The sequence below is a fragment of the Triticum urartu genome, chromosome 6, assembly GCF_003073215.2.
Source record: "Triticum urartu cultivar G1812 chromosome 6, Tu2.1, whole genome shotgun sequence".
Classification (NCBI taxonomy): Eukaryota; Viridiplantae; Streptophyta; class Magnoliopsida; order Poales; family Poaceae; genus Triticum; species Triticum urartu.
The window spans coordinates 186641266-186653489 of NC_053027.1; the positions used below are offsets into that span (position 1 = coordinate 186641266).

General features: G+C 48.9%; 1 protein-coding gene and 1 long non-coding RNA gene across 3 annotated transcripts; one reads left to right on the forward strand and one right to left on the reverse strand.

Annotated features, from left to right (window-relative positions):
- Window positions 1-4997: 4997 nt before the first annotated feature.
- On the reverse strand, window positions 4998-7898 carry LOC125512267 (ribosomal RNA-processing protein 17-like). Of its 2 annotated transcripts, XM_048677366.1 has the most exons (5): window positions 7790-7865; window positions 7563-7739; window positions 7354-7459; window positions 5580-5682; window positions 4998-5488 (listed from the first exon to the last, which is right to left on the reverse strand). In XM_048677366.1, exons 2-5 carry the CDS (start codon window positions 7694-7696, stop codon window positions 5241-5243), a joined length of 591 nt encoding a protein of 196 aa, XP_048533323.1. In that variant the 5' UTR covers window positions 7697-7739; window positions 7790-7865; the 3' UTR covers window positions 4998-5240. The 2 variants fall into 2 exon arrangements, with proteins under 2 accessions (XP_048533323.1, XP_048533322.1); XM_048677365.1 differs by having other exon boundaries at window positions 7563-7898.
- A 3318-nt stretch (window positions 7899-11216) lies between these two features.
- LOC125515752 lies at window positions 11217-11876 on the forward strand. The gene is made up of 2 exons (XR_007287110.1): window positions 11217-11381; window positions 11467-11876. It is a non-coding gene; the product is annotated as an uncharacterized LOC125515752 (long non-coding RNA).
- Window positions 11877-12224: the final 348 nt, after the last annotated feature.

A 12224-nucleotide genomic window follows, 5' to 3' on the forward strand; every position in this document is an offset into this window, starting at 1 on the left:
CTTTTCCCTTCTATAGCTAATTCTTTCCTTCCCTTTTCTTTTCCTATTGCAATTTCCATTTCTTCTATAATGGCCCTGGTATCAACAACTACCTGACTGCCACAATATACACTAATTATTTCCCTTCCAGCATTCTGAATATGATCCTTGTGCAAGTGTGGCAACTTATATTGATTTCCTCCTTTGTCTTTCATAACTTCAAACATAACTACTTCTAATGTGATAAAGCTTCTGTGCAACTTGTGGGGATCATAGTTCTCGAATTCCTCTTCCACGCCTTGTACCATTTCCTAGATGTTTGTAGGTGAACTGCAGTCGGTTAGAGACTGGAGAGAGTTATGGAAGCAGAGGTCCAAACAATTGAACTCAGGGCTATTTGGGGGCTGTTGTAGCAATCAGATGTCAAGATCAGCTTGTTCCACAGCTTCTCGAAAAGCTACATCATTAGGAAGGACATGAGGCTTTGCGTTGTCCTGTTGGATGAATATTGTTGCTCTCTCATCATCGCCAGGCCACTTATCTTGAATTGCTGGGATAACCTTATCGATGAGATAATCTCTACACACAGGCCTGGTTACTTTCACTGATTTCAACACATTTGTTCCCTTTGCTCTGTTCTGACTTGTCCGCACTGCCTCAGTCTCTTCAATGAATGCCCAAATGCCGATCTTCCAATCGAATGTTAGCTCCCCCTCATTGTTATACCGAGGCCTGGCCACAACTGTTAGGAACATTACCTTCCCAATGTTGTTAGTGTTTGACATGGTGCGCTTGGGTTCAGGTTCTCTTGGAAGTACATAGTAACTATTCTTCAATCTTGTCATGTCAAACCACTTTTCATCGATGTGAACCATATTGGTCATTGGCTTGAATTAGCCCAAGAAGTTGAGATCGAATTGTCATCGAGCATGGACATGCATAATTTCAATCTCGCAAGCTTGTTCTCTGGCTTGAGGTGAGGCTTCATAGTGCTTGTGATGCGGTTGAGATCATTCAACTGGAACCTCTTATGTAGGGTCGATCGGGCCACACCTAGAGACCGTGCCAGAGATTGAATTGTCCTTCTTTTATTTAGTGGGATTGTTGAGGTCCTCGCTAGATCCAGCTCCTTTCTCTTCCGACCAGCTCTTCCTGTCTTCTTGCTTGAGACATCTACTTCTTTTCCATCGGCAACCTTCTTTTTGGCGTCTTCCCAGATTCTTTCAACAGATCATACACTTATGTTCAACAGGGTTGAGACTAGCAGCTTGTCGTCTGGTTGAACAGATCCATCTCTGAGCTCGATTACTAGCAAGGCGAAGTAAACACCATGCCTCTCCTTATTTGACAATTCTCTTCTTTTCTCTTGAAGTATCCAATTCATAACTTCATCCTCTTCCTCTTGAGCTTCATCCTCTTCCTCTTCATCTTCTTGAGGCATCCAATTCCTAGCTTCATAGTCTTCCTCTTAAGGCATCAAGTTCAAATCCATAGCTCCATTCTCTGCCACTTGAGGTTCCTCCTCTTTAGGGATCCAATTCAAATTAATACCTTCATCGTCTTCCTCTTGATGCATCATGTTCAAATCCATACTCCTGCTATCATTGACAAAAGATGACTACATCATGGTTTATAGCAACACGAAGAGATTACAGCAAGCAACAACACAATAGGTTACTAGTGAACTTTTACGCACAAGTAAGCTTGGTTTTTACAAGCACACGTGAATTAGCATCAATAACTATGATCAGAACTTTCTACATCCTGAGATAAGAGATGTGCAACCAACATGCATGCATTTGTGTTTGATGAATCCCCTCCATCACTACACACAAAATAATTAGGGGATCATGTGTGAATCTCTGACAGCAATGTAAACTAAGATCATACTCCCCTTTACTGAAAAGAATTCAGTTAACACTATTTTTGCAGAATTGTTGTTGTCAGTTAACTGAAACTACAACACATTCCAATCAATTGGCTGCAGCCTGCAGGTATATGTATATGTGCTCTAATTGAATTTGAATGATTCACATAACTGAATTTATATGTACTCCACTTTATACCCAAGCTTTCATTAAGTACTTTATGTTTGCTTATTTTTGGTTTTTCTCTCTACAGGAAATACTTTGGCATGGTACAGTTTGACCAGCCACTCCTTTTAGTCTACATCAAGGTACATATCTTTTAACTGAATTTTAACAGTCTGGTGTTGTTTTCACTAAACAAAGCCATTTTACAAAAGTTGCTTTCATAAGTTGCAAACAGTACTCCAAACTAGCAGTACCAAACTGAATTTTGTACTCCAAACTTTCATAATTTCTGGAGTACTCTAAACTAGAGTAATTCCAGCAGTACCAAACAGTACTCCAAATTTGCATATGTTTAGTGACTGCATATGTTCAGTGACTTAACAATTTGACAGTTAGCAAGGTACAGTGATTGTGTATGTTCAAAATTAGTTGATCTGCTCTAATTCCACAATCCTAGCAATAATTGATCTAGACAAACATTCAATTTCACCAGATGACTATCAGTTTCACCGTGAAAATTGATAGTAAATTTTAACAGTTTGGAGTATAGATTAACTGAAACCTGACATTTTAACTGAATTTTACGTTCTTCCTTCCTTAGGAACACGAGCTCTGGCGGCAACACAAGGAGCGGGCCAAAGGAGCACAAGGCAGCTGCTATTGGAGCTTTGCTACTGCTGACAACACGAATATCGAGCTGCGGATCAATTTCACTCTGTATCAACAGAGGAGCACAGACAAGCGAGTTGCGGATCAATTTCACTTTGTATCACAGAGAAGCACAGACAAGGGATATGCGGATCAATTTCACTCTGTATCAGCTGCAGGATCAGAGCGGAGTAGCACAGGTAGAAGCAGAGGCCTCGGGGGTCGAGGGCGGGGATCGGAGGGCGTCGGCAGTAGAGGCGTCGCCCGCCACCACCACCTCAACCAACCGACGGGCCAAAGTGGACCAGTGCGGCGGCAGTGAGCGACAGAATCGTGGGCGGAGTGGACCAGCGCGGCGACGGTGGCCGGTGGAGGACCCGCTCGTCGGTGGCCGGTGGAGATCCCCCTCGTCGCCGGGCCGCGGAGTCCTCATGGCAGGCCGCGGAGACCCTCCTTGTGGGCAGCGGAGGTCCTGTTCGTGGGTGGGCTCGTCGGTGTCTCAGGAACTACTCGTCGACGGCTCGGGACCTTCTCCTGGAGACGGCTGGCCGCGGCAGGTAGCCGTGGCGATGCGGGCGACGGGAAAAGGAGGAAGGAGATGAGGGCTTAATTTCTAGAGATTTGAAAGTGGAAGGACTAAAATGCAAAAAAATGTACTACCCCCGCGACATGAATTTCGGGACGGAGGGAGTAGTAAAGCAAATAGGTATTCTTCGTCTCTTGTGGCGTTTTGCAGAACCCCCAAAGTTTTCTGGTAATAAACCCGCGGTGCTGGTTTAAATTAAAAAACAGAATAAATATGTGCAGGGTGGGAGTCAAATCCACGACCTATGCACGTTATACCTGAGCCAATAACCACCTGAGCCCAGTGCAATTTCTTTTTACTTGATCTCTGCCTAATAATAAAGCAGCTAATATTTCTAGTGGTACGATATATAATTTACCCTATAAATTGCCAAAAATTACCCACCAATGCCACTCGTAAGTCAAAAAATGATTCTTTTTTTTTCAAAGTCGCCGCCGTGCTAAGTTGTTTTATAGAGATGATACTCCATATATCTCACACACACAGAAACAGCGCAGGGCTACAGCCTGTCTAATCCACCACGGACACCAGGGTTCGATCCCCAGGTTTCGCTGATTTTCCTCCTCTTTTTGTCAGGCACCTCCCCTACCCAACCCAGTGCACGTTCATGAGCCGGCCCGCAGGGCGTGACACCCTTGTTTTTTTCTTTTTGCATTTTGTCTTTTGTCACCAGGGTTCGATCCCCAGGTTTCGCTGATTTTCCTCCTCTTTTTGTCAGGCACCTCCCCTACCCAACCCAGTGCACGTTCATGAGCCGGCCCGCAGGGCGTGACACCCTTGTTTTTTTCTTTTTGCATTTTGTCTTTTGTCACCAGGGTTCGATCCCCAGGTTTCGCTGATTTTCCTCCTCTTTTTGTCAGGCACCTCCCCTACCCAACCCAGTGCACGTTCATGAGCCGGCCCGCAGGGCGTGACACCCTTGTTTTTTTCTTTTTGCATTTTGTCTTTTGTCTTTTGTCTTTTCTTTTCTATTTCTTTATTTTTTCCTTCTTTAAATTAATTTTTTGCGAATTTTGAAAAACATGTTCGAGAAATCATAAAATGTTTGTGATTTCAAAAATGTGTGGAGAATCATAAAATTTTCGCAGTTTCAAAAATATTAGTCATTTTACAACTGGTCGCAAATTATAAAAATAAACACAATCTGGAAAGAAATGTCAGGAAAAAAACCATGTTCATGATTTGAAAAAATAATCGTGTATTCAAAACAAATTCGTGAAGCTGACAAAAATATCCATGAAATTTTAGAAAAGGTTGAAAAAAACTCAACAGAAATGCGAGTTTGTGGTTCATGAGATTCGTTTTTAAAGTGTGTCATGTAGTGGCAAGCTCATTGCCTTGAGATTTACCATGTCGAATACATTGCAATCACGTGGGCATCGCATCCATCATCAGCGAGGATGGGAAGAAAGATAAGTGGCAGTATAGCGAGTAACGGTGTTAAAATAGAGGACACTCATATGTCAGGGTATTGAGCCATACTTATTTGGTTAGAGTATATTTTTTTATCCCCGGGTTCTGCAAATTTCTCCCCTCTTTTTGTCACACACCTCCCCTCCCACAGTGCACGTTCATGGGCCGGCCCGTAGTACGTGACACCCCTATTTTTTCCATTTTGTCTTTTGACTTTTCTTTTCTCACTTTTTGCTTTTTCCTTCTTTAAATTAATTCAAGATTTCCAAATTTCAAAACATTGTGAATTTTGAAAAACATGTTCAAGAAATCATGAAATGTTTGTGAATTAAAAAATGTGTGGGAAATCATAAAATTTTCACAGTTTCAAAAAATATTAGTTATTTTACAAAACTGTTCGCAAATTATAAAACATGTTCATAACATGGCGAGTCACTGTGTTCAAATAGAGGACGCTCCTACGTCAGGGTATTGAGTCATACTTATTTGGCTAGCGTGTATTTCTTTTTCTCTCCCAACGCACGGGCATGATTAGTAAATAAATGCAACTCAGGCCCGTCCCTCCACAGCCATAGGCAACGTCAATGCTTTCCTTTGTTCTTCCGTCTACTCGTGTCAACCTTCTTAGTCTTCTTGCTTTTGCTGAATTGCCTCTTTGGTGGCGGCTTCTTCTTCACGCCTAAACTGGGCTGCTTCTTGGCACTAACCACACCGCAACTCTTCTTAGCATAGCTCCTTGACACGGATTTCTGGTCATCCTCCTCTCCATGAGTAATTTCACTGGTGACTACTGTTATTCTAGTCCCGCCATCTTCATATGTCTTGATTTCTACATAAGCACCAAATCAATCAAGGCACAATAGGATCAACAAACATCATGCCAGTAACTGCTGTAAAATTAATCTCATCCCTCTACTCACCAGGCGCAGCTGCATCCATCCCATCACCATCACCGTCTTCACCATCCGCATTTTCTGATGACACGACTTTACCGTATAGAGCAATCTCTTTCTCTTGCTTTCTCTGGAAATACATAAAATGACACTGGTCAGTAAACCCTTCAAGTCTTGTTCATATTATTTATGTGACAGAAACGCTAGATAATCTACTTGAAATGACAGTAAGCCCAGATTCAGTGCTGTCCCTACCATTCCTGTTTCATCAAATCATCCATCAGTCTAACAGAGAAAACTGGTTTCTTGCATGTTTTCCCATACCAGAAAGCACACGGTCGAGCTCTGAGGAATGCGTTGTGTATTCCGCAGCTCTAGGCATCTTCCCTTCAACATACCACCCAACACAACAAATCTTTGCAGTACCCTTTCCTAATGTTCCACTAGTGATCCCTATCAGTTATTGGTAGCATTAACCCAAGAAAAATGCACCCCATGTTCCAATATGAAAAATATTAACCATGTAGGATACAGCCATTCAGCTTTTCATTCATTCTGATGATACACTTCTTCCTAGACTTCTCAAATTGTTGGTGCGTAAGGGAACCCTTCAACTAGAAGGATCCTACAGTCTGGTGGGCACATAATAATAGAGGAAACGATGATCAATCAACCTTCTCTTGGAAATCTTTGCTTTTGACCAACTATTACTAAATCAATAAAACATCCAAAGAACAACAAGAGCATCTCGAACAGATGATGTAAAACAGCCGCGGTGCCCAAAAAACTGTTGTTTGGGCACTTGGCACAAAAAAACAGCTCCAACTGAAGATGTTGTATTCAGTGATTGAAAAAAATTTGAGCAGCCCCAAGTGCTGCAAATATCCACCGGCTGCCTCAAAACACAAACACAGCTGCACGAACTGCAACTGCCACGCTGAAGTTTCCCCCGCCACCACCAAACATCGATTCCGGCTGGATCTCGCCGTTGCAGCCACCGCCGCAAGTCCACCGCCCGCCCCGGCCCAGCCGCCACTCTACCGCCCATTCCCGCCGCTCCGGACGCCCGCAACAACCCCCGCCGCCGTCGCTGGTTCAGGATCCGCCGAAGCCCGATTAGCAGCAATTCCGGCCGTTCCCCGCCCACCACCGCCCGAAATGGCCGCGTAGCACTGGTGCTCACCTTGGAGATCCATTAGTGGCACCGTGACCCCCACATGACCGCCGCTACCACCGCAGAGCTACTGCTCCTTCAGAGCTCTCAGCTGTCAGACGACGAGGCGACGGCGGTTCCTGCCGCAACCCCCAGCTCGTCGACGTCATGAAGACCGCTGCTCCTTCGGTGCACCACCCCTGAGCTCATTCCTAGCTGCGCCGGCGACCACTGCTCCTTCGGTGCACCACTCCTGAGCTCATTCCTAGCTGCGCCGGCGACCGCTGCTCCTTCGGTGCACCACCCCTGAGCCCATTCCTAGCTGCGCTGGAGACCGCTGCTCCTTCGGTGGCCACTAGGTGTTCGGCAAAAAGCTTCTAAGGTAAAAATAATTCATTTTTCCGTTTTTTTATTGCGATGTAGGAGTCGATTGTGATGGAAAGTATTGTGTTGTAGATGAGTTCATTTGAATTCTCTTTGTGGGATGATTCCTCCTCCGAAGAGGAATATGAGTGGGCCGAAGGGGAGGATATTGCTTTGATTACGATGGTGCACATGGAGAGGAACAAGTGGCACCAAAATTTAAATCATCCGTTGGAGATGCTCTAAGAACACAGAAAAACAGAATGCTGTGTGAGAGCTTCTCACCTTCTTGCGTGCCTCGATTCGCTTCCGTCTGTCCTTCTCCTGCGTAATCCTCTGCGCCTCCTTTCTCCTCTTCTTCTTTCTCTTGTGAAACCCAGTCACGAAATCCCTATAGTCCAAGATTCGCGTTAGAAAAAATTAAGAGCCCACGCAAACACAAATCGCACCGTGCCGCTACAGCCCAGAGACCGAAGGAGGTTGCGGTACCGTACTTGAGGGCTTTCTTGTCGAGGGAGACGGAGAGGGCCTTGTTCTTCAGGGCGCGCTTATTGATGTGCTTTGGGACCATGAACGTTGGCATCTGCCCCACCACCACATCCTCCCCTTCCTCCTCCGACGCTTCCATATCCTCCTCGTGCTCCTCTTCCAATCCCTCTTCCTCCCACGCCATGGCCAAACCTTTCCTCTCTCTCTCTCTCTCTCTCTCTCTCTCTCTCTCTCTCTCTCTCTCTCTCTCTCTCTCTCTGGTAGAGACGAGGAAGCGCCGCCGGCTTTGGAGAAGGGGGGCGTAGAGACGAGGAAGCGCCGCCGGCTTTGGAGAAGGGGGGCAACTAGGTTAGACGATACAGAGGTACACAGGTATAGCTGGCCAAACGGGCCAGGCCAAACAGGCCAGCCCGCTAGCACACCGGCACGGCCCGCCATGGGCCAGGCATGGCACGGGCTAAATGGGCCGTGCCCGGCACGCGGCACACCTTGGGCCGTGCCTGGGCCTGGAGCCTGGGCACGCGGGCTGGCACGGCACGGCCCGTTTAATTTTTAATATATTTTCCAGAATTTATATATATATATATAATATAGCCCAATAGACCTAAAAACCAGCCCAACAGGCTGAAAATGTGCAGCCCAGCATGCTAAATGGGCCATCGGGCTGGCCCATTTACTAATCAGGCCGTGCCTGGACCAAGAAGCAGCGCCCGTGGGCCGGCCCGGCATGGCCCGACCATTAAACGTGCCATGGCGGGCTGTGCCGGGCCGGGCACGATTAGCATAGGCCGTGCCGTGCCGGCCCGTTTGGCTAGGTCTGTACACAAGTCACGATCCTCAAAAAAAAGAGGTACACAAGTCACATGCGATCCGCGTGAGTAAGGTGCGACTTGTGATAAGTTCGTCGCAAAACTCCTATTCTACATACCCCCTCGCTAAAAATATAATTTACGGTTGGTTTTCTTTGAAAGAAAAAGTGTGTACCATCGTCTTATATTTTGAGACACATGGAGTATATGTATAATAAAGAAAATAAAGCAGAAACAAGCATAATCTCTAGTTCTAACAAGGACAGACATGGATAATGCAACTTCAGTACGATAAGGGCATCTTCAGCCACGCCCCCAAGAAGGCTTCCCAGGCGTTTTTTTGTCCGTCAGCGTCAAAAAATCGGCCCAGTCGCGCCCCCAAGAGCCCAGTTTTCGCCGGCTCGGGCCGAAATTGGCGCCGGCGGACCCAACCCGAACCCGGCGCGCTGGGGGTCGCTTGGGGGCGCCGGGCAAATCGTTTTTGGCGCGAAGAGCCGCGGGCCCGCCGCGTCAGCGACTCTACTCTCTTCTCGCCCCTTCGTCATCCTCATCGCCTCGTTTCCCGCGGCAAATCAATGCCAAAGCTGCCGCGCGCTGCCGCACCGGTCAGCCTCCATTGATGCCTCACGGGCGACGCAGTGAAGGCTGGGCGACGCGTCCCTCGGCCGCCACGCAATCACGCCACGCGTAACGCGCCGGCCAAGCCTACCACGCGGCGTCTCCGCCTATAAAAGCCGACTGCAAGCGCGCCGGAGAGATTCACCCCGATCATCCACCGACGACGCGCTCATTTCTCCCCCTTTCCTTCTCTCGCCGTCACCAGTTGAGAAAGCATGGCCGAGCGTTTCCCAGGCGATGTCGCGGCGGCGAACGGATTCGGACGCTGTCATCTGCACGAGGACGAGGCTCGCCTCCTTTTCGAGGCCGAGTACCCGGTCCCGTCGGACATGCGGGTGCCCGGGGCATGGAGGATCAGCGTCGGCGGCGTGCCGGTGCCCCCGGTACCCACCGGCGCGGCGTGGCGTGCGGAGATCACACGCATCCGCTCGTCCCTGCCGCGTGCGGCTAGGGAGGGGCCCCGGTACGTCCCCGACAGCCCAATCTGGGAGCCGTACTTCCGCCGCTGGCACGACGAGCAGCTCGAGGCCACCAACGGCGTCGTGCCCTCCGGTAGGTTCAACGCCGCCGGCCGGCATCGGTGGTGGGGCGTGCCCGGGCGCACGTTGGAGTCCGTCCTCGAGTACATCGAGGGCGGCAACACGCTGCGCCTCGAGTACCCCGCTCCCCCGTCCTTCTCACGCCGCCGCCGGGGAAGCTCCTGGACGCCGAGGCGCATGGAGACCGGGGTGTCCTCCTCCTCGTCCGGCGGCTCTCCCTGCCTCCACCTCTGCCCCGTCAAGCCGGAGCCCCAGGGCACGCCTGTCAGCGCGCGTACCCGTCGCTCCGGCGGCTCTCCCTGCCTCCACCTCCGCCCCGTCAAGCCGGAGCCCCAAGACACGCCTGTCAGCGTGCGTACCCGCAGCTCCGGCGCCCTCGTCGAGCCCAAGGTGGAGTCCAGCCTTCCCCCGGAGTACGAGGAGATAGCCCGGCGCGGCTTCTCCGACGAGGACGCCATGCGGTGGTCGCGCGATGACTACCTGCGCGAGGAGATGATCCGGCAGCGCCGGGCCCTAGAGGAGATCGCCGCCCGCAAACATGAGCGCGAGGACGAGGACGGTGTCGTCGTCCTCGATAGCGACGACGACGACGCCCCCGGACCGTCCAACCTGCCGCGCCAACCGGGGGAGGGATGCAGCAGGGACGGCGGAGGCGTAGGCGGGGGCGGTGACTACACGCGGTTCTACAGCCTCCTCGGCATGTAGAACCGCGTGGGCGGGCGGCGAGGCGGGCGGCGAGGGAGACGGCGGGGGTAGCCTACGGTAGTTTTTTTCTTTTTTTTTTGTAAAATATGTTTAAATTTGAACGAACTCGCCCGTATTTGCATTGTGTTTGCGCCGAATTTGAACATTTTAAAAACCCGTGGGGGCGCGACTGGGGGGCATCACGCCCCCAGTGCGCGGTTTAGCGCCGGTGCGCCCCCAAGGAGCGATTTTTTGCCCCTCCTGGGGGGCCAACGGCTGGAAATGCCCTAAGCTTTGGATGATTTTTGTCTGTACTCGACTCTAGACAATTGGTGTGGGTTGCAAAATCCAATGTTTTTTCAACCCAATATAGAGGTTCAAGTTGGAGCAAACATATGCCATGAGTTAGATCTTGGATCCACCTACGATGTTAGAAGTTGACCATAGTGACTGTTTTCAACATTTTTGCAAGGCCTATGTGTTAAAGCCGAATAGATGAAAGGTACACTTTGTTCTTGGACTGCAAGGAAATCTTGCTAAAGGTGGTGGCAAGGCAATATATTAGTTCTCAATTTCTAAAAAGAGTGTACAAGGAATAACACATACAATGCGAAAGTGCTAATGTGATCACGAGCTGAGTGGTCTCGTTATCTGTACCACATGCGTCTCTCATGATGCGCGGAGGTGGTTCTCTCTTTCCATCTGGAATCTCCCGTCCATAATTTCTATTATGGCCCATGGCCCACCAGCCAGACACAATGATGGATACGCCGTCAGTCGACCGCACCATGGAACAGAAATTCGGTGTCGCGAATCAGAAATTTGTCGACGATGTGAGCCGGTTCCGAGGAGATTCTGGACTAACCGAGGCACCTACTTCCATTCAATGCAAATGCATCTTCCCGTTGGAGGTAGCAATCCCCCCTCCCCAATCTTCTTAATCCCCTCCACCTAGTCGATTCCTCACCCAGATCTGCAGCTACATCCTATCCAATCCGAGCCATTGCCAGCAACATCTCCTTCCCAACCATGTCCGCTTCATCGTCATCTGTAAGGTTAGGATGGGATCTTGCCCCTCGTTCCTTGTACATAGTGCGGCGGGCAGGTCTACACCTGGATTGCTCGATCTGGAGTGAACGGTGGGCATCGCTTCTACAAGTGTGTCAACAAGGATGTAAGTTATCTACCCAAAACTGGAGATGCTGGTTACCTATTCTTAAATGTTTATACTGATTTATGCTTGGGATCTCTGATTGCAGAGGTGTGGATACATGATATCTTGTGATTGCAGATTGTCCAGTTGTCCTCGTGCCCAGCTGCTGGCTAACCAGCTGGTTGCATATTGCCAAGTTGTCCCCGCGCATCTCCCGCTGGCAGCTTACTTGCACCGACGAGTTATACCTGGTGAACCAATCGAGCAATGAAGGCGGGGAGGGGAGATGGCGACATATGTCCGAGCGGAGCAGCTGCCATGGAAGGGGAAGGATCGGGCGTACCAGGCAGTGCATGGTTGTTAAGACAGTCTTATCTTAAGTCTTGCACGTAATTTAAAGATGACAAAAGGAAAAGTCTACAATGGGTCATCTCTTAGACTTATCTTCAATAACTAGTCATTCCTAAAAATGTGATGAGACATATTGTGCTAAGAGATCATCTCTTTGTCTTCTCAGGCTGACATGTCACGTGTGATTGCACTTGCGCTCACCAGTGTGGTTGGTACAGTCATAATGTCGTGTCAGCCCTTGTTTTGCCATGGACTGAACCACCAGAGTATATATGAACCACAACACACTTGTACATTACATGAATCATACGTTATGACACTGTTCACTGAAACATTTTAATCAACCATCGCCGAGTCATGCATAAGCAATCAGTAAATAAACAGCTGCTCCCCCAGTCCAACTCCTGCATAAGATGATCACCATACAGACACCCCAAGACAAAGCAAGGCAAGTTGACATGCGGATATTCTTCAGACAAGTTCATCTTATTCTGAAAGAACACAACTCATAAG

Excerpts from the sequence above, each read along its gene's own strand:
- LOC125512267 (XM_048677365.1), bottom strand. The coding sequence starts at position 7,741 with ATGGCGTGGGAGGAAGAGGGATTGGAAGAGGAGCACGAGGAGGATATG. Across the intron at positions 7,460-7,562 it reads CTCGACAAGAAAGCCCTCAA|GGATTTCGTGACTGGGTTTC; the intron begins GTACGGTACCGC and ends CTTGGACTATAG. Across the intron at positions 5,683-7,353 it reads GAATCGAGGCACGCAAGAAG|AGAAAGCAAGAGAAAGAGAT; the intron begins GTGAGAAGCTCT and ends ATGTATTTCCAG.